General features: G+C 44.1%; 1 protein-coding gene across 1 annotated transcript in view; it reads left to right on the top strand.

The window, feature by feature from the left end:
• LOC117510748 (polypyrimidine tract-binding protein 2-like) overlaps window positions 1-21549 on the top strand; it is a 92898-nt gene that overhangs the window by 21216 nt on the left and 50133 nt on the right. The window contains 5 exon segments of the mRNA XM_034170623.1: window positions 5536-5691; window positions 6045-6155; window positions 6273-6483; window positions 19021-19059; window positions 19062-19126. Coding sequence (XP_034026514.1) covers window positions 5536-5691; window positions 6045-6155; window positions 6273-6483; window positions 19021-19059; window positions 19062-19126 — 582 coding nt within the window.

Here is a 21549-nt window from a genome sequence, read left to right on the forward strand (position 1 = left end):
AAGTGCCAAAGCAGCTGCAGAGGTTAATGCTTGTTTTATTTTTGAAAATGCATCTTCTGCTTCAGAGGTCCATTTAACAGTTGTGTTCATTGAAATGTCTTCAGTGTACATTAATCTGTTTAAAGGGTGCACAATTTGTGCATAGTCAGGCACCCAACTTCTGCAATAGTTTGTCAGGCCCAAAAAGGACATCACTTGTCGTTTAGTCAGTGGTTTGGGGGCCTGTAGAATGGCTGTTTTCCTGTCTGCTACGATTGTTCGTCCTTCACAACTCAAATTGTGACCCAAATACTTTACTTCATTTTTCCACAACTGCAATTTATTCTTACTGACTTTGTGACCTTCTTTCGCCAGGTGGAATAATAGAGCAAGAGTGTCTCCTACACATGTTGTTTTATCGGGTGAGACCAGCAAAATATCATCAACATACAGGAGAATTTGACTGTTTCCTGGTGGAACAAAGGATGCCATGCTGGCAGACATTACTTGCGAATAAATTGTGGGACTTTCACAATAGCCCTGCGGTAGGCGAGTAAACGTGTATCGCTTTCCCGCAAAGGTGAAAGCAAACCAGAACTGACTATCCTTGTCTACAGGAACGGAGAAAAAGGCATTGCTGATGTCCACAACCGTGAAGAACGTAGCATCAGGTCGAAGAGAATTCAGCAATGTATGTGGGTCAGGTACACAAGGTGCCCTCTGGACTACAGCATTATTAACAGCCTGTAAGTCCTGGACCATTCTCCAACCAGTGGAAGGAGCTGCCTTTTTCACCGGAAAAACTGGAGTGTTGCATGGTGAATCAGGACACTCCACAATGACCTTTGCTTGAATAAGATCTGCTATGACGGGTTTGATGCCTTCCAATGCATCGGGTTTTAATGGATATTGTCTGATACAAGGTCTGTATTCAGTCTTTGGCCTGATGACTACAGGTAGTGCTCCCTTGACTAGTCCAACATCAGTTGGCCCTGAAGACCACAAATGTGGCGGTACTTCCGTAAGGAGTGACTGCTCTTCTTGAGTTAGTACAAAATTTCATGCATCAGAGCTATCATCAGTATGAACTCCAACAGGAGCGTCGATTGGAAGATAAATTTGAGTCCTAGTCAACCCTGTCTGAGGGCTTTCCCAAATATCCCTAGTTTTCCTCACCCAATTGGTGGTTTTTTGTCCCATGTCCACTAGTGCTGATAAGCAATGCCAAGGGACAACAGAATCTTTGAACAGGGAAACGTGTGGTGGCCCGCTTTGTTTGTACAAATGCATCACAGCGTCCGATAACTGTTCCACTCCGCACGCCGCGTTGGAGATCCCATCACTGTAGATATAGGTCACCAACGGTCGTGGAGTAGGAAGAGTGCGTAAGGTGGTTTCATATTGCAAGTCGGGACCTGGCGTATTTTTGTACCACATAGTTATGTGGAGTTGTTCTGCTGACATTTCGTCCTGGACCTGTGTTAGGGTGTCCCTTCCCCAATTTAGGAGTAAAGAAGCAAAGTTTTGCGGTTCAACATTTGGAATATCCAATGTGTAATAAAACTTATCAGTTGCATCAGTGGTCAGGACATTAAGATCTGTAGGTTGTAAATCATTTTTTCGCTTCACAATCATATTATTCCCCTGAGGCACCAGTGCTAGTCTCAGTTGACAAAGTCCATCTCTGCCCAACAGATTAACTGGACATTCAGGCATCAGTAAAATAGGCATGTAACATGATTGTCCCTCAGGGTCCCGCAGCCATATTGGGTCAGACAGTGGGACTGGTGTAATTTTCCCATTTGCTGATCGAACCCAATATATTTCGCTTCCGCGATGGACACCAGGAATCTTCACATTACAGGTTGTCTTACAGGCACCTGAATCGCACAAGAAGGACACAGAGTGTCCATTCACCAAAAGCGTTATTTCTGGTCGGACACTTTCAACTGACATGAGTTCCTGCAGATCAAGATCAACAGGCATGTCTGGACCTAATTTTGGTGATTGGTCGGTTAGTCATTTACTCTGATGTGTGTTTTGTCCTCTGCGAGGACAGTCCCGAGAGATGTGTCCTTCCTCATTACAGATCCAACACTGTCGCGGCCCTGTTGGTGGTGGAAAGTCCTGTCTCTTCTGATTTCCCCTGTCATTGAATCTGTCGCTATTTTGACTCCAACGTGGAGGTCCACCTCTCTGTTCTATGTGTCGGCGTCCTTCCTGAAATCTTCCCTTGAAATTCCCTCGGCCTTGTTGACCACGATCCGGGTATCCTCTTTGATAATAGAGGTCCTCGTTTGGATCATCGGTCAGGTCAGCCAGGAAAACAGCAGGTGTTTTCCCTGTATTTTTCTTCTGACTTTGGACCTTATCAGCATGCATAGCATGGTCAACATAGTTATCTAACGTGGATGTGGGAAAATTTATCATGTGTTTTTCAATCCAATGTTTAACTCCCTGTTTGCTGTTTTGATGGAGGGCGTTTTTGAGTTGTTGTTCGTATACTCCTTCTTCCTGCTCTGGTACTAGACCACTGTTTGCATGGAAAACCTTTTCCATTCTTAACTTGTAATCTTCAAAAGGTTCATCGTCTTTTTGTTTAGTACGATTAATATCAGCATAATTAGCTTGTTTTTTGAATTTTTCTTTGATTCGTTTTTGTAACGCTGTCACTCGCTGGGTCAGTATGTCGCTATTATGTGGTAAAGCTGTGCCGTCGCCACTTGCAGGTGACCAATCCCCTTTTACAACCCCCCAGTATTTCTTTAAAGCTCCCATATAAACCTGCTGGACCTCCGTGCCATCTAAATTATATGAACCACGGAGGTTTTCTAAATCTCGACAGCACTGTTCAACATCTTCCTGAGGATCCGCCACCCCTGTTAATGCGGACTTTATGTCGTCCATTGTCCAAGTGCGGTAGACCAAAAGTGTAGGTCTTTGATCCACCGCCACATTTGGATTAGCTACTTGTATCATGGGGTACTGTTCTGTACCATCAAGTGAGTATACGGGTGGTGATTTTGAGCCCTTTAGTTTAACCCAATCCCACCCTGATGCTTCAGGTGCACTGGGAGGGGACAGAATTTCTCGAGATCGTGTCAAGGACCTTGTAACTGGTCTCTGGGGCGGCGGTGAGTGATATGCTGGTGGTTTGTCATCCGTTTGTTGCTCCAGGTCTGGATACAGACTTGGTTTTGTAGAATCAGTCATTTTTTCAGTTTGTTTTGATTCTGATTTGGTGTCATTTATCTGTTCCTTTTCTCCGCGTCTTTCTTCAACATACACTTGCACTCTTATGGGTGGACAGGTGGTTTCATCGTCCTCCTTTTTGTGCAAGAAAATTTCTGAATTTCCTCCTTCAGTCTTGTTTTGTTTTTCCCTGTCTTTCTCCCTACTCTTCCTCTCACCTTCTCGTCTTTGATCTGCAGCTTCCTCCCATGCAATAATTTTGTTCCATCCCTCCTTCATCATTTTCCACTCATCATTTTTGTTTTTCTTTTTAATAGATTCTCTTAATTTTGACAATGATGGTCTGTTTATTTGGCCGTCGAATCCATGTTTTGTAATCCATGTGTCTAAATATGAGACATGTGTAGGATCTTTTTGTTCCATAAATTTCCAATCTTTGTTACCTAGACGGTCCCGCGGAGCCTGCCTTTGTGTCTTACTGTTTGACTTCCCCATTTTTACGTTATTTTTATCTTTTTTGTTTTTATAAAGATAAAATTTAGACCAGTGGGTTTTCAACACCTACAGTGTTCTAAACACTGGTTATGTGCTTCTTACGGGACAGCGAATTTAATTTTCCACCAGCCAGTGAGTTCCCTTTCTCCTCCCCGAAGGAAGCGGGAAATCCTTGCCTCTGCCTCTGACCAGTGGTCGCTCTTTACTTTCCCGTAATTTTATATAGAGGAGGATCTAATGACCCGTCACTCTCATTCAGTCACCTTTATTACACTGTCACACTTTTTCACCGGTATTAATTTAGACGCCAGAGGAGCCCGTGCCTCCTAATACAGAGTTTAACTAGTTCGATACTAGAGGATTCTGTTCATCCTTACGGGGTTTAACTGCGTTTAACATTACCTGACATTGTCTAGAATTCTCAGGGTTTTAACATGACTTCCTGTCACTATTCACTGTCCTGTCCGTTTATGTGACTACCTGTCACCACACATACTTATAGTTTGTTTTTCAATTAAAATTCTACTCACTCAACCGCTGTCTTCCCCTCACGGATTAGTCTTCAACCTTCCGGATCCCAGCCGGCGGACCGAGCCAGTCCCGTCAAAGGGTCTCGGTACCTTGGCCAAGGATTTTCCTGGTGTCAGTCTCGTCCGCTGGAACCCTTCAGGTATGTTGACCTCCGGCTCGAAGGACCAAAGTAATGTTAGGTTTAAAACCACCTAAACATCATAAAACTGTAACAGAGAAAGACACAACAGTCAAATAAGAGTCAGAGAGTAGAATTCAATTGTAAATGCTCGCGAGGAGTGCAGCACAGAGACAAACTATTCTAACAATCTCCAAACTGCACTAAACTCTGGCTGCACTCTCGCTCTTTTTATTAGGACGTCATACAGGTGCGGTTGTCAGCATACGTGGCATAAGCAGTTGAGCAATCATAAACAGGTCTTGCAACTACAGTTGAGCAAGATTTGCGACTTCTGGTTTCTGCGACCTCAGGCTACTGGTTTGGGGAAGGTGCGGTCAGGACTTCTCTCCTGGGCTCCGTTCTTCAGGTGTTATCTTCAGTCAGCACATGTCGGTTAACCTTTTGTTCTTTCCTGTGGTTGAAACCACATGCGTGCAGTAGAAACATCATTTGGCAACACAGCTAGTAACACAATTTGCAATACAGCATACTTTCTTTTGGAATCATATTCAATCTTTACAACTCTTTTGCACAAAAGCAATTCATATGATCATATACAAACATTTTCATTCCTTATTATTTATTTTATATTTTATTATATTTTTAATGGTTTGATAAGTTGTTTTGGACATCAACTCTTCTGACCTCGCTTTGCGACATCACATAAGTTCCTTTTTCTCTCTAACTGCAAGGATAAAAACAACTCATGTAATCATTCATTTGTAACATACTTTATCAAGAGGTCATCAAGAAGTCAGCAACAGACTTCTAACAGATACAATGAGTTTATTTTCATTACTAAAGTATTAATAAAAGAATGTATAATATAAGGAATATAGACTAGAAGAATGTATAATAAAAGAATGTGTGATAACTGACATATCCATATATACATAAATCCAACACACAGGATTATAGCAGACAGCACCATTGTTTGTTTTTAAATATTGCATTGTTGTTCTGATTGCAACATCTGGGACACGTTTAATGTTCTAACAATATTGTTAAAAATATTCAGTTCTTTGTAAAAGTAATTTTTGCTGTCTCCTGACTTGCTGTATTGATGCAACTCTGATTTGCTGTCTTAGCATATTTCTTCATTGGTTAAAATGGGTTGTGCCATTGTCTTTCAGGTTTCATTGTTAAAAACAGAAATTGACATCTTGTTTGTGCTCTAGCGGACCCAAGCGGTTCTTCAGGTGGTGTCAGCAGTCCAGTCTGGTGGCTCAGCCGGCATAGAGGTGCAGGAGGTTCTCACTGCAGTTTCCAGTCCTGTGCTGCGCATTATTATTGACGACATGTTCTACCCTGTGACACTGGATGTACTGCAGCAGGTACCTGAGTGAAACTAGGGACATAACACTTCAGAGAAATAGTCTTAATTAGATCCTTCAACAATGATTTCTTATGTGATTTTTAATTCTTCTTTTATCTTTGAAATGCCGTTTTGTGTTGTGAAAGTTTCAGTCTTGAAATGTTTTGGAAATCTCTTGAATTATCCTTCTGGACTAAACTCTGAAGCCTCTCAACTTCCATATACTGTTGTGTAAATATCAGCTAATAAATATTAATTACAGATCCTAACCAAGTTTATTGTGATGTTTTCCCCCCATAAGAATGCACAGTGTTTTTACTTTTATATTTTCTGCCCCACTCTCCTTAAAAATGTTTATCTTTCTGTCAAAAGATTTTCTCCAAGTTTGGCACAGTCATGAAGATAATCACCTTCACCAAGAACAATCAGTTCCAGGCTCTTCTGCAGTTCAGTGATTCAGTCAATGCACAACAAGCAAAACTGGTGAGAGGCTGTGTTTTGTGTTTTGCATGTTCATCACACTCTTGATGTCTGTGTTTGAATGTGCTGCATCTTTTTTTTATTTGTTTGTTTTGTTTAATGTATTTATTTATTTGCCAGGCACTGGATGGTCAGAACATCTACAACTCATGTTGCACGTTGCGTATTGACTTTTCTAAGCTGGTCAACTTAAATGTTAAATATAACAATGATAAAAGTCGTGACTGCACACGACCTGAGCTCCCAGCAGGTGATGGCCAACCCAGTCTTGATTCTTCTGCGGCAGCAGCCTTCAGCAAAGACTCCAACTCCCTGCTCGGTAAGATCCCAGGTACATCAAAGTTTTATTACTCCTACTATGTTATAACAGGAGCAGTGCTTAGGATGTGGTTCTGTGGAATGTGTTCTTACCCAACCTTTTCCTAATTTCAATCCAGACATAAATTAATGTGTTAATGATCTTGATGTCTCCTGTTTGTTTTATTATATTTTCTGCTGGACTACATCTTGACCTGAGTGATTAATTGCCTCTAGATGTACCTAGTTTAACATTGGTTTCATTATATTTTTTAAATTGCAAGTGCCTCAGTTTTAAGTTGGATAGAATTATTTTTCAAATGCTATTTAAGTGCTCTTAGGTGCTTCAGAAACTTTTAGGTATGTGAAGCATTGAAGAGGCTACCACAAATGATTGTATACAATGTTACTTTGCATATTTTATTTTGAAAAGATCTCCAGAGTAGCAAGTAGCTTTGTATAAACAATTTTTCAGGATTTGCATGAGGAGCCCTGGGACACACTACGGTGCATCTAGAAAGTGTTCACAGCTCTTCACTTTTTCCACATTTTATGTTACAGGCATATTCCAAAATTGTTGAAATTGAGCTGAGGCACCTCCTGTTTCCACCAATCATCTTTGAGATATATCTATATGTTAATTGGAGTGCACCTGGGGTAAATGCAGTTGGTTGGATATGATTTGGAAAGGGACACACCTGTCTACATATGAGGTCCCACAGTTGACCGTGCATGTCAGGGCACAAACCAAGCATGAAGTCAAAGGAATTGTCTGTAGACCTCCAAGACAGGATTGTCTTCAGGCGCAAATCTGGGGGGGGGGGGGGGGGGTACAGAAACATTTCTGCTGCTTTGAAGGTCCCAGTGAGCACAGTGGTCTCCATCATCCATAAATGTAAGACGTTTGGATCCACCTGGACTCTTCCTATAGCTGCCCACCCGTCTAAATTGAGCGATCGGCGGAGAAGGGCCTTAGTCAGGGAGGTGACCAAGAATCTGATGGTCACTCTGTCAGAGCTCCAGCATTCCTTTGTGGACAGAGGAGAATCTTCCAGAAGGGACAACCATCTCTGCAGCAATCCACCAATGAGGCTTGTATGGTAGATTGTCAGACAAAGCCCACTTCTTAGGAAAAAGCACACAACAGCCCGCCTTGAGTTTGCCAGTAGGCACCTGAAGGATTCTCAGACTAGGGATGGGTATTGATAAGATGTTATCTATCGATGCCATTATCGATTCCCTTATCGATACCTCCTGTGAATTTTCTGTGTACTAAAAGTAGGCTTTACAGGTTTTCTATGTCAGCACATTTTAAATTAGTCACTAGATCCTTGATCTCTGGACATAAATAAAATAAATAAAATCTGTAGATTTTGTCAAAAGCATTTCCTTTCAGACATTTTGGCATGAATGTCTCTCCGTACATCTGAGCTGAGCTCAGTCGGCTGCTACACGTCAGCACAGGATGTATCGTTTTGGAAGGAAAAAATGTTTAGATCGGTTGCAGTTTGTTTGTATTACAACATTTGGAAAGAGGTGCCATTTGATTTAAACGGCGTTTTGCTTTGAATTTATTAATTCCGACTGGACTCTATCATTCTAACTTGACTCGGCAGAGAGCCGCGCAGCGTTTGGAGCTGTGTGAACAGAACGGAGGACGATTCTCAATTCTTTCTCCCAACAAGACAGGAGTCCCAGTTAGTGACTTTAATCCACACAAAAGTGACTCACGATTGACATATTTATGGATAAAAGTGGTAAAAAACAAAAAAAATCTGTAACCCAAAATTACCCCCAACACCAACCACACGAAAATGTTTGAATTCTAGAAGCTCTGAAATGCAATCTGGGACTATTCCAGACAATAAACTGCAGTGAGTGCAGCATCCATTTAGGTGAGAAAAAAACCCAACTTTCTTTATTCAAATTCATTCCATTAGTATTCTGCTCTTACTAGGATGCAGCAGTTTTCTAGCTTGGCAGATAGTTCTGGAGGAAATCACTGAAGAAATTAACAAATTTAAAATATGGTGTGACCAAAACAAATTGTCATTAAACTTAAAATAAAACAGGGATGAAGTGGAGGTGTAAGAGTCACTAGGTGTTCACAGGAAACACTTATTTATATATGTATTTATTTATGTTTATTGTTAGTTGGTTTTATATTTTCTGTTTTTTGTTTCATCAGGTTATTTTTGTCTCTTTCTCTAAAATTGCATTTTAGATTGTATTAGTTATGATGAGTTATTATTACTATTATTGTTGTTGCAATTATTATTAATATATGAGGGACCCATCCTGGAGCCAGGCCTGGGGTTGGGGCTCGCGCGTGAGCGCCTGGTGGTCGGACCTTAGCCCATGGGGCCCGCCCGGGCTCAGCCTGAAAGAGCGACATGGGCCCACCCTCCTGTGGGTTCACCACCTGCAGAGGGGGCCATGGTGGTCAGGTGCAGAGAGGATTGGGTGGCGGTCGAGGGCGGGTGGCCCTGTCCGCGCTCACAGCCCCTGGCTGTTGGGATGTGGAATGTCACCTCGCTGGGAGGAAGGAGCATGAGCTAGTGCGGGAGGTTGAGAGATACCGACTAGAGATAGTCGGGCTCACCTCCATGCACAGCTTGGGTTCTGGTACCCAACTCCAGGAGAGGGGCTGGACGCTCCACTTTTCTGGCGTTGCCCACGGGGAGAGGCGGAGAGCTGGGTCGCAATGCTTAGTGCTCCCCTGCTCAGTCGCCATGTGTTGGAGTTTACTCCGGTGAACAAGAGGGTCGCGTCCCTACGCCTTCGGGTCGGGGACAGGTCTCTCACTGTTGTCTCGACCTACGGGCCGAGCAGGCAGTGCAGAGTACCCGACCTTCTTGGAGTCCCTGGGAGGGGTAGTAGATAGTGCTCTGACTGGGGACTCCATTGTTCTTCTGGGGGATTTCAACGCCCACGTGGGCAGCGACAGTGAGACCTGGAGGGGGATGATCGGGAAGCAGGGCCTCCCGATCTGAACCCGAGTGGTGTTCAGTTGTTGGACTTCTGTGCTAGTCACAGTTTGTCCATCACAAACACCATGTTCGAGCACAAGGGTGTCCATAAGTGCACATGGCACCAGGACACCCTGAGCCGGAGGTCGATGATCGACTTTGTAGTCGTATCATCTGACCTTCGGCCACGTGTCTCGGACACTCGAGTGAAGAGAGAGGCTGAGCTGTCGACCGATCACCACCTGGTGGTGAGTTTGATCTGCTGGGAGGGGAGGAAGCCGGTCAGACCTGGCAGACCCAAGCGTATCGTGAGGGTCTGCTTCGAACGACTGGCGGAACCCTCTGTCAGTGAGGTGGGAGTCTTCAACTCCCACCTCCAGGAGAGCTTCTCTCAGATCCCGGGGGAAGTTGGAGACATGGAGTCCGAGTGGACCATGTTCTCCACCTCCATTGTCGATGCAGCCGCTTGTAGCTGTGGTCACAAGGTCTCTGGTGCCTGTCGCGGCAGCAATCCCCAAATCCAGTGGTGGACGCTGGAAGTAAGGGATGCCATCAAGCTGAAGGAGTCCTACTTCTCTTTCTTGGTAGGTGGGACCCTGGAGGGAGCTGCCGGGTACTGACAGGCCAAGCGTTCCGCAGCCCGTGCGGTCGTAGAGGCAAAAACTGGGGTCTGGGAGGAGTTTGGGGAGGCCATGGAGGAGGACTATCGGTTGGCCTTGAAGAAATTCTGGCAAACCGTCCGACGCCTCAGGAGGCGGAAGCAGCTATCCACCAGCACTGTCTACGGTGCGTGTGGGGAGCTGTTGACCCTGACTGGGGATGTTGTCGGGCGCTGGAAGGAATACTTTGAGGATCTCCTCAATCCCATCATCACGTCTTCCGAAGAGGAGGCAGAGATTGGGGACTCACAGGCAGACTCATCCATTACCCAGGCTGAAGTCACTGAGGTGGTTAGAATGCTCCTCAGTGGAAAGGCTCCTGGGGTGGATGAAATCCCTCCTGAGTACCTTAAGTCTCTGGATCTTGTGGGACTGTCTTGGCTGACACGGCTCTGCAACATCGCATGGTGGTCGCGGACAGTGCCTCTGGATTGGCAGACCGGGTGGTGGTCCCTCTGTTTAAGAAGGGGAACCGGAGGGTGTGTTCCAACTACAGGGGGATCATACTCCTCAGCCTGCCCGGTAAGGTCTATTCCAGAGTACTGGAGAGGAGAATTTGACCGATATTCGAACCTCGGATTCAGGAGGAACAGTGTGGTTTTCGTCCTGGTCGCGGCACACTGGACCAGCTCTACACGCTCCATCGGGTTCTCGAGGGTTCATGGGAGTTCGCCCAACCAGTCCACATGTGCTTTGTGGATCTGGAGAAGGCGTTTGACCGTGTCCCTCGGGGCACCCTGTGGGGGGTGCTCCGGGAGTACGGGCCTGGGGTCCTTTGCTAAGGGCTATCTGGTCCCTGTACGACTGCAGCAGGAGCTTGGTTCGCATTGCCGATAGTAAGTCAAACCTGTTTCCAGTGCACGTTGGCCTCTGCCAGGGCTGCCCTTTGTCACTGATTCTGTTCATTATCTTTATGGACAGAATTTCTAGGCACACCCAGGGTGTAGAGGGGGTCTGGTTTGGGACCCACAGAATCTCGTCTCTGCTGTTTCGGACGATGTGGTTCTGTTGGCTTCCTCAAATCAGGACCTTCAGCGTGCACTGGGGCGGTTTGCAGCCGAGTGTGAAGTGTCCGGGATGAAAATCAGCACCTCCAAATCCGAGGCCATGGTTCTCGATTGGAAAAAGGTGCTTTGCCCTCTTCAGGTCGGTGTAGTGTCCTTGCCTGAAGTGGAGGAGTTTAAGTATCTCGGGGTCTTGTTCACGAGTGAGGGACGGATGGAGCATGAGATCGACGGATCGGTGCAGCATCTGCAGTGATGCGGTTGCTGTATTGGACCGTCGTGGTGAAGAGAGAGCTGAGTAGGGGGGCAAAGTTCTCGATTTACTGATCGATCTACATTCCGATCCTCACCTATGGTCATGAGATTTGGCTCATGACTGAAAGAACGAGATCGCGAGTACAAGCGGCCGAGATGAGTTTCTTCCGCAGGGTGGCTGGGCGCTCCCTTAGAGATAGGGTGAGGAGCTCGGTCACTCTGGAGGAGCTCGGAGTCGAGCCGCTGCTCCTCCACGTCGAGCCGCTGCTCCTCCACGTTGAAAGGAGCCAGTTGAGGTGGCTCAGGCATCTTTTCCAGATGCCCCCTGGATGCCTCGCTGGAGAGGTGTTCCGGGCACGTTCCATCGAGAGGAGGCCCTGGGGAAGACCCAGGACATGCTGGAGGGACTACGTCTCTCGACTGGCTTGGGAACGTCTTGGGGTTCCCCCGGAGAAGCTGGGGGACGTGTGTGTGGATCGGGAGTCTGGGCGGCTTTGCTTGAGCTGCTGCCCCCGCGACCCGACTCCGGATAAAGCGGAAGAAAATGGATCGATGGATGGATGGATGGACCACTGTAATTTAGTGTCAGAAAGATGTCTGGTATGTTCGCTTACTCCATTATCAGGTTCAGACATGAGTTTATCTGAAAGCTTGGCCAACACATTGCAGTGCATATGTTGTTTCTCGTGTAAATAGTTCTGGAAGCACTGTGCATGACTGGCAACGTGGCGATGGGGAGTGGCCAGGTCACGTGAATGCAAGGGCTCTATAAGGGAAACAAGGGCACATCGTCCGTTCCAGTTTTCTGGGAGAATATTCCTCAACGCTCTTCCCCCTCAGAGGAGAATGCCCTTTCTGTACCATTAATAATTCATGCACACCATTCCAATTTTATTTGCCCCACTTTTTCTCCCGTGACATTCGTGCATTGTATGCAGGTGTAGTTATTAAAGACGAGTACAAAATTGGGGGGGGGGGGCATCATCGCGCAAAGCCAAAGGGAATATTTTATCCAAGTAATTTCTATATGCAATTTCTATATGGATTCTCTGTCATATGTAACAAAAACAGGCAATATGAATAATTTTTAGTGGTCGTGGCATTATATACTATAGCAGGAACTGTTTGAAATACTGGACGGGGTCCTGCACCAACTACACACACATCCCTGGCCACTCTATGTGCGCTGTTGCAAGTCCAGTCCATCCATAGATTCTATGAACCAAAGCCCGTTTCCCTATTTGACACCAAATCCTCTGTGGGATTACCCACTTCTATCATCGCATAAGAAAACAGAGTATACACTATGGGGTTCCCTCCTAATTGTCTTGGTTGGTATTTATTTTCAGTGTGAAATGAGTCATCGGATCTTTGCTTAATATATCTACTCCTAAAAATTTATGAAAATTCCCATTGATTTCCATTAATTCTCTTCCAGGGGTACTCCTTTAGGTCCATAATGGAAAGGGGCGGGGGGTTGTATTTATCTGGTTGTTAGGGGTTGTAATTAATTGGGGTCAATTGTTTATTCTGTTTGAAAGTTTCCCAGCAGTCCTCCATTGTTCCAGATCTCCATCCATTAGGACCAGTATTCAAACATATATAACTCCATCTGGGTCACCCTTGTCGATTCTCTGGTTGATCTGTTGGGAAATGGCACATATAGACATCATATGCCTGATATTGGATGCCCCATTTTCCACAATCCAATACTTCAAAGAGGAAAGTGGCATCTGTGGTTATACATTAATACCGAAATCTCGTGGGATGATTTTTTTTTATGTTGGTATTGATCACTTGTCCAAGGATGTTCCCACTACCAGCAGTAACCAATCTGCTTTCCCCACTAAAAGAAGATATCCCACCTTCTCCAACTCAGGTAAGGGCCTAAACAGAACCACTATCGCACTGGGGGACCTCCACCTATTTAACAAGAAGGATGTATTCTTGATCAGGAGTTTGTATTTATATGTGTGTTTCCTTTTTGGTTTTAATCTCATTACCGCTTAAATAGAAGAGTTAGGCAGGTCCTGCTCATAAGTACAATCAACATAGTGTTCCGTAATACCTCTTGTGTTCCTCTCTGTGGGAGGATCTGTCTTACAACAGTGAGTTTTATGTATGGAATTACTCAACTCTCCCCCATCTAGTCACACTTTAATCGTGTGGCTAGAGACCTCAGCCACTTGCTACGGTCCCGACGACCGTGGGTCCTTCCAGTGATGTTTACCAACCTATCTAAGGACCCACTCTCCGACTTCTATAGGTATGGAGGTCTCCACCTCCTTGTCCTTCATCAGGATCGCCATTACCTGTTGAGAGACACTAGTGTTCTTCAAACACTTCAAATGCCCCTTAGAGACCTCAGCCACTTGCTACGGTCCCGACGACCGTGGGTCCTTCCAGTGATGTTTACCAACCTATCTAAGGACCCACTCTCCGACTTCTATAGGTATGGAGGTCTCCACCTCCTTGTCCTTCATCAGGATCGCCATTACCTGTTGAGAGACACTAGTGTTCTTCAAACACTTCAAATGCCCCTTCACATCCTCCATTAATACCTCCTCAGCTGAGGAGGATAAGGAAATAGGTATCACTCTACCCATTAAATTTTCATGTTGGCTAATACCCATGCTATTGTTAGGGAACAATGAAATCCCAAAACAGCACCATTGGCAAAGCCTCCAAACAAGTAAGGTTCCTTTCCACACAAACCTTAGCCAAGGCCTCTTTCAGGGATCTATTAGCCCTTGCAACCAACCCCTGTGATGCTGCATGGTATACTGCTCCAAACTGATGCTCGATCCCACACTAAAAAATCCTCTCTACCTCCACCAATATTTCACTGGTAATGGATGACCTCATCGGATCGTATCTTAGCTGGCACACCATATCGAGGGTTCAAATCCCTGGACAACCAGTCCACCACTTCCTTTGCCTGCTCCGTCTCAGTAAGTATGGCTTGAACCCATCTTGAAAAGGTGTCCACACAGACCGAAATATATCAATGGCCTTTTACTCTCTGGTCAACTCCCATATCAGTAAAATCTATCACCATCTCTTTCCATGGTCCAGCTAGTACCGGGAAACTTTTTGGTCATGATCATCCACCTGTCTGAAGTGTTTCATGCCAGAATTTTCAAATTCTCATTTTAGTGACAACACTTCTTTGCTCGTGAATGCCATCTGCTGGCCAGTTACTGTCAGGCAAAAGATTGTGTCGATCAGATGTTTGTGAAGTTCATGGTTCTTTGATCTTTCAAGAGCCAGAATTTCTCTGCATGTTCATCATTGCAGCTTACAATGCACCTCAACAGGAACTTTTAAGTATGTGATGTCCCGCGGCTTTGAGCGAGTGTTAGCAGAGGCTAGGCTAAGTTAACAGCCCATATGGCATTGCTAAAATTTAAGTCTTTAGCATGTGGAAACTTGAAAAATTGGCAAGCAAACTTGTTTGTCAGCTGGTATTTATTTGTTCGTTTGTGATTTTGCGCCAATTAATTTTATTTGCTTCTTTTGTTTCAAAGTTAATTGGCGTGTTAGCTGCAAATGCTAATTTAACGTGACCTTACTGGCTTTCATGGTAAAAGCCCCGCATTTTATTACGCTATAAATCACTGAGTCGCATGTTCAACTCAGGAAAGACAGATGTTCACAGCTAAATTATACTTGAATTAAACCAGCAGCTAATGTTTCAGAAAGCTGCTACGCTAATTCTTAGCACAGTGTGCTTTCCGAATAATCGTCTTATCATCGTGGTCCACTTTTTCAAAACATACATGTTAAGCATACAAACATACACATTAAGAACAAAACAATTTGCAAGTGCGAACTCAACGGTCCATTCAGGCAAACATTTAACATAACATTTAACATTTTTTTCCCCACCAGAGCTCAACAGAATTAATAAGCGCTTCATTCAATACAAATAAAATAACATTTGTGGCTTCTTGTTTCATTCACAGAGCGGGGGTTTTAACATTTCACACCTCCAGTAACATATGACTTAGGTCCCTTCTGGGCTTTCCTTACAATCCTCCATCATTTTCTTACTCATTTTTATGGTACACACAATAAATTATTACACACGGCAAAATCTTACTTGACAGTGACACAGTGTCCAAATACGGGACTTGAATGTGAACCTTCTACACAAAGGATTAAATCGTTCATGCACACATCCCAGGCTTTCACAGTCCCGGTATTCATTTTAATTGTCTTTCAGATAAACACTCTCCTAAAAGTAGTTTTCACCCTTTAGCCACTTCATCCTATTCCTGCATATGTCCCACAGAACCAACAGAGGTGTACCACTTAATGGTGGAATTCTTCCTCACACCTTGAGTCGTCGTAATATCCATCTATCCATCCATTTTCTTCGCTTTATCCGGAGTCGGGTCGCGGGGGCAGCAGCTCAAGCAAAGCCGCCCAGACCTCCCGATCCACACACACCTCCCCCAGCTCCTCTGGGGGACCCCAAGGCGTTCCTAAGCCAGCCGAGAGATGTAGTCCCTCCAGCATGTCCTGGGTCTTCCCTGGGGCCGCCTCCCAATGGGACGTGCCCGGAACACCTCTCCATCCGGAAAAGATGCCTGAGCCACCTCAACTGACTCCTTTCGACGTTGAGGAGCAGCGGCTCGACTCCGAGCTCCTCCCGAGTGACCAAGCTCTTCACCCTATCTCTGAGGGAGCGCCCAGCCACCCTGCGGAGGAAACTCATCTCGGCCGCTTGTACTCGCGATCTCGTTCTTTCAGTCATGAGCCAAATCTCATGACCATAGGTGAGGATCGGTTGTCGGAATACACACCATTAAAAAGGATTAATATACCTTTCTGTTTCGGGAAGCTATCCATATTGTATGAAAAATAAACAGTCGAGACGTGATATTAAGATGTTTCCCTCCTTTATAATGTCATCTCTCATCAGGGACCTGCTTCTCACCGGCAACCAGGGACCTGCCTTCTCCCTAGGCTTCAGCCGGATTCCTCACAGCTGGTCTCTTTCCCAACTAATAAAATGACAATAAATGTAAAAAATATGTTAAAAAAAAAATTCTCACCTTAACTTTCACAACTATTTAAGTTTACAACGCCTGTTTAGGACACAGACTATCACTTTAATACAACCGAGCAAACAAACTATTTCTCAGGTTATATTTATTCAAAACTGCGGTGAGATTACAGGCCTGCATTCTTACGGCTGTCGCTCACACAGGAGTTTCACCCAGTAAGAATCCTGAACAAAGAAAACAAGTAACTTTTATAAAAAGAAGTTGTAGGCGTTACAACTTAGGACTTTATTCTTGCAACTCCCGACCTTATTGGCTTCCCGTGGGCAGAGGGGGAAGCCCACCACATGTCTGCAGCCCGTGCATGCACGGTGTATGCTGAGACCTGACTCTCTTCACATGCACATTTAAACATATAACGGGAACTCATGAAATATTACCATTTATGTAAAGCAAATACTTGATACTAAAACAAAATAGCAAAATAGAAAATAAACACACAGATATACCTAGCGTATTGAGCAAAGGGTGTGAATACTTACGTACATGTGATTTCTTAGTTTTTTTTTTTAATAAATTAGCAGAAATTTCAAAAATGTTTTCTATGTTGTCATTATGGGGTGTTGTGAGTAGAGAATTAGTTATGGAATAAGGCATAAGAAAATGTGGGAAAAATGAAGCACTGTGAATACTTCCTGGATGCAACGTAGGTATTGAAAATGTAAGTCCAAAGGCCCAGTCCTGAGTCCCATCACCTTGGGGCAATTGAACAAATGGTGCATACTGGTGCATTTTCAGCATGAAATTTTGCTCATCAAAAGTTGCCTTTTTGTACTGAAAATTGTGTGAAAATAAATATTGAATAGGTTAAAAAAAATTACAAGTGATGAATGTTTTCAGGATTTTGTTTAAAGTCAAATTTTCTTTTAAATGTTTGGCCTGATGAACATGCATCTTTGAATTTACTTATTATACGAGGTCTGTTAGAAAAGTATCCAACCTTTTTATTTTTTTCAAAAACCTGATGGATTTGAATCACGTGTGCTTGTATGAGCCAACCTTGAACCTTCGTGCGCATGCGTGATTTTTTTCACGCCTGTCAGTTGCGTCATTTGCTTGCAAGCAGTCTTTGTGTGAGGATGGGTGGAGTCTCTCGTCGTTTTTTTCTTTGCAAGGAAATAGTGGAACGACTGGAGCAGCGCGACTGCATCAAATTTTGCCACAAACTGGGCAATAGCCAGGTGGAAACCATTCGGATTATTCACATGGCTTTCGGGTGACGATCCTCTGGGCATCACACAGATTAAGGAGCGGTACAACCGGTTTAAAGACGTCCGCACAACAGTGGAGGGCGCGCCGCGCTCCGATCGGCATCAACACGCTGAAACGACCGGATCATTTCCAAATTGAACGCTGTGGTGATGTGGGACCGTCGTGTGATTATCCGAGAAATTGCGGAAGAGGTGGACATCAGCACTTTTTTGACACATTCCACTGTGAAAGAAGATTTTGCCATGAAAAGAGTGACGGCGAAATTCATCGGCACGAAGCTGATGGCGCAGCAACAGCGCCTCCGTGATGAAGCCTCACAGGACATGCCCTGACATGTCCAGCTTGTCCACAATTTCTCGGATAGTCACACGACTGAAAAGCCACCGAAAGCCGTCTGAATCTTCCGAATGGTTGACGAGCTGGGCATGTTACAGCATGTCCTGTGAGACTTCAACACGGAGGCGCTGTTGCGATTTCCTTGCAAAGAAAAAACGACGAGAGACTCCACCCATCCTCACACAAAGGCTGCTTACAAGCAAATGACGCAACCGACAGGTGTGAAAAAAATCACGCATGCACACCAAGGTTCAAGGTTGGCTCATGCAAGCACACGTGATTCAAATCCATCAGGTTTTTGAAAAAAAATTAAAAGGTCGAATACTTTTCTAACAGACCTCTTATTGCAAACAATGGGTTCTTGTTTACAGCTATTTACTTAACAGTTTCTTGTTATTATTGATTCAGGTTTAAGGGGCACCCCCAGAACTGAACAGTCCACTGTGCATTGTAGGGACCCCAAACAGTGACTGGACAAATCACAGATTATTTTACTTATTTATTTTATTATTTATTTATTTATTAATTACACTTACACAAATGTTAAAAAAAATACAGTAAATCTTTCAATCTTGAGTGGCCTTTACAGCTGCATGTACCATATTCAACCACTTGGTGGTACAGATAATTTACAGGGAGGAGACATGCAGCTTTAAGTTCAGGGTGTTTACTGTACCAGTGTGTTTCAGAGTTTATGACCAGTCACATTCCAGCTTTCAATATCTTGGAAAATTAGCCAAGCAGGAGCAAATTTATATCGTGTGTAGTGGTTGATGAGCAATAATGATAGACACCACTGTGACATTTGGCATTTTGATGTAAAGTATTATTATTTGAAATGCGCTGGACGTCCCTATGCATTTGAGAAGGCATGTCACTCCCGGTACATGGAACATATGATATATTGTGTCCAACCTTGTTGCTTTTGTGTCACGATGGCTTTAAGTTTGAACTATGATTCATGTATATGTTATTGTGAGATGGAGATCTAGCAGTTGTCTAATCAATTGAAGGTAAATAGACAGGTTACTGAAATGCAGTGTCTCATTTCCTTTACCTTCTGCCAGGAACGTTGAGCCCTCTGAGTGCAGCTGCTGCTGCTGCTGCTGGGTGGCCCTCACTGGACAGACTGGCACTTGTGGGGTCCTGTTGGTTAGCAGCCTTAACAAGGAGGTCAGTAGCAGCTGCACAGACGCCAATACCAGTCAGACAGATACTTTAAGACTTGTCACCCCTCCCTTCTTTTTTTTTTCTAGGTTTTGCCATTTGTCTTTCTTTTGCTGTCATACTGTATTGAGGTGGTCCACAGGTGGGGGGGATTACTGATTTTGAATCTTTGAATTGAAGTACTTAATTTAGATCTGGATGAGTCCATAAATATTTCTCCATTGACAGCTGCAAAAGTATTCAGTCCCTTGGTATTTCACACATTTTAATTTGTTTATGGCATTTCAAATAAAAAAAAAGTAAATCAGGCTTCTCAATATAAAAATTTCTAAAATTATCTTCCTTAAACTCAAACTGAAAGTAAATCTCTGCAATCTGACATAAATTAATTTAAAATATAAAAGCCAAGATGATGGGTTGCATAAGTAATGGGCCCCTTTGGTACAATACCTGCAAATAATCAGTTTTATTGCCTGTTTTCTTCAGACAAGTCAGGGGGTGGATGCATGAACATTTCCAACTCACTGAATATGTCTTGGACTTTATTTACATCAGCTATGAAGAAATACAGACAGTATATCACTCTGTGGTAAATCTGTGTTGAGTACGAGGTCTGTCAATAAAGTATAGGTCCTTTTTATTTTTTTCAAAAACTATATGGATTTCATTCATATGTTTTTACGTCAGACATGCTTGAACCCTCATGCGCATGTTAACGCCTGTTAAAGGAGATTTTTTTAATGAAAGACGTGCGGACGGATTGCAGCGTCGGCTCGCAGCTGCCGCGACGCTCCGCCACAGGAAAAACACCTCTGTTGGAAGCCTTAAGGACAAGTTGGAACATGCCCAGCTGTTAAACAATTTCTCATATACTCACTCCACTGAAAGCCATCAAAAGCCGCCTGGATTTTACAAATGGTTATCAACACGGAGGTGTTTTTCCTGTGCCGCCGCACCGCTCCGGCTGCGTCCCGACGTGTGGACCCGTCCGCACGTCTTTCATTAAAAAAATCTCCTTTAACAGTGGAATATCCGGATAAAATGCTGAAACCGACTTCTTCTGAAACTTCTCTGTTCTCTCATGACATCCTGGATCAATAGAGCCTGAAATGTGGAGGTTTTCAGCTTGAAACAGGCTGACGACGGCGCCTGGGAGCGCTGCGCAACGTCCCGCTCCGTGGGAAGTCCTTAAAGCGACAGTATCACCTCAAAATCTCTCATCAGCCGTTAAAATTTTCACCAAAAACCAGCTTAATTTTTCGAACCGTGTCCACTTCGATGTGCCTCACAGGTTTAGAAAAAATTTTGATCAAACAAAGCGCCAATTTCTCAGCAACTTCTCAGACAAAGGAATTCTGACGAGGGGCTGGATGACTCCTCCCACAAGGAGTGCTCACAGGCGAATAACGTCACCGACAGGCGTGGAAAAACTCACGCATGCGCACGAGGGTTCAACCTTGTCTGACGTAAAAACATATGAATGAATCCATATAGTTTTTGAAAAAAATAAAAAGGACCTATACTTTATTGACAGCCCTCGTAGACGGTTCTGAAAAACTGACTGTGCAAGAAGGAGAAGAGTGAGGAAAGCCACCAAGACTCCTACACAACCCAGAAGAAGTTACAGGCTTCTGTGGCTGTGATTGGAGAAATTGTGCACAGTGCAAGTTTTGGATTTTATATCCCCAGTTATACAGCTTCATGATTAAGTGGAGCAGAGGAGGATTTTCTTAAAAAGAAGACCTGAAAGTTCACCTACAATTTGCCAGAAGGTACATCTGAGATGCAAGCCTAGATTTGATGTTTTAGCGAAAGAAGACCCTCCTCTATACCACTTCATCATGAAGCTGTATATTTTTAAATTGTTTGACCTATTTTTCAATCTATTATAATATAGACGAAAAATATTTGTTCTGTCAGCGTTCGTTTTTGCCGCCATTCATCCTTGACCCAAAATACATAAACATACCAAACGGCAATTGCCAGCTCTCCCCAGTTTGTGTGTGATCAAAATTGCACGCACACACTCAAAGCTTTTTGTCTTTTCTGCATTCTGCTGTAAGCAAGTGCTTCTAATTTGACAAATTTGACTGTGGCAAAAGACATTAAAAGCACAAGACCAGGGGTGGGCAATCATATGCCATGGAGGGGCGAGGCACTAGAGGGTTTTTCCTTGCCACCTTCTATTTTGTCATTTGAGTTTTAAATGGACCACAGTGGAAATTGTTTTCACTTTCTTGCGTTGTCCCTGTATTTTTAACATATTTACAGTTGTATTCTCTTACACTCACACTTTTAATATAAAGATGATTTACTCCTCCATGCTGGAAAGGTGTGTGCGTCTAAAATGTAATTAGCAACATTAGCTAAGGTCAAGGATACATCTTGCGGATGCGCTAGGACACATCATCAGTGATGTAAACTGGGGT

Source organism: Thalassophryne amazonica, chromosome 1, assembly GCF_902500255.1.
Source record: "Thalassophryne amazonica chromosome 1, fThaAma1.1, whole genome shotgun sequence".
In the NCBI taxonomy this organism is placed as follows: domain Eukaryota; kingdom Metazoa; phylum Chordata; class Actinopteri; order Batrachoidiformes; family Batrachoididae; genus Thalassophryne; species Thalassophryne amazonica.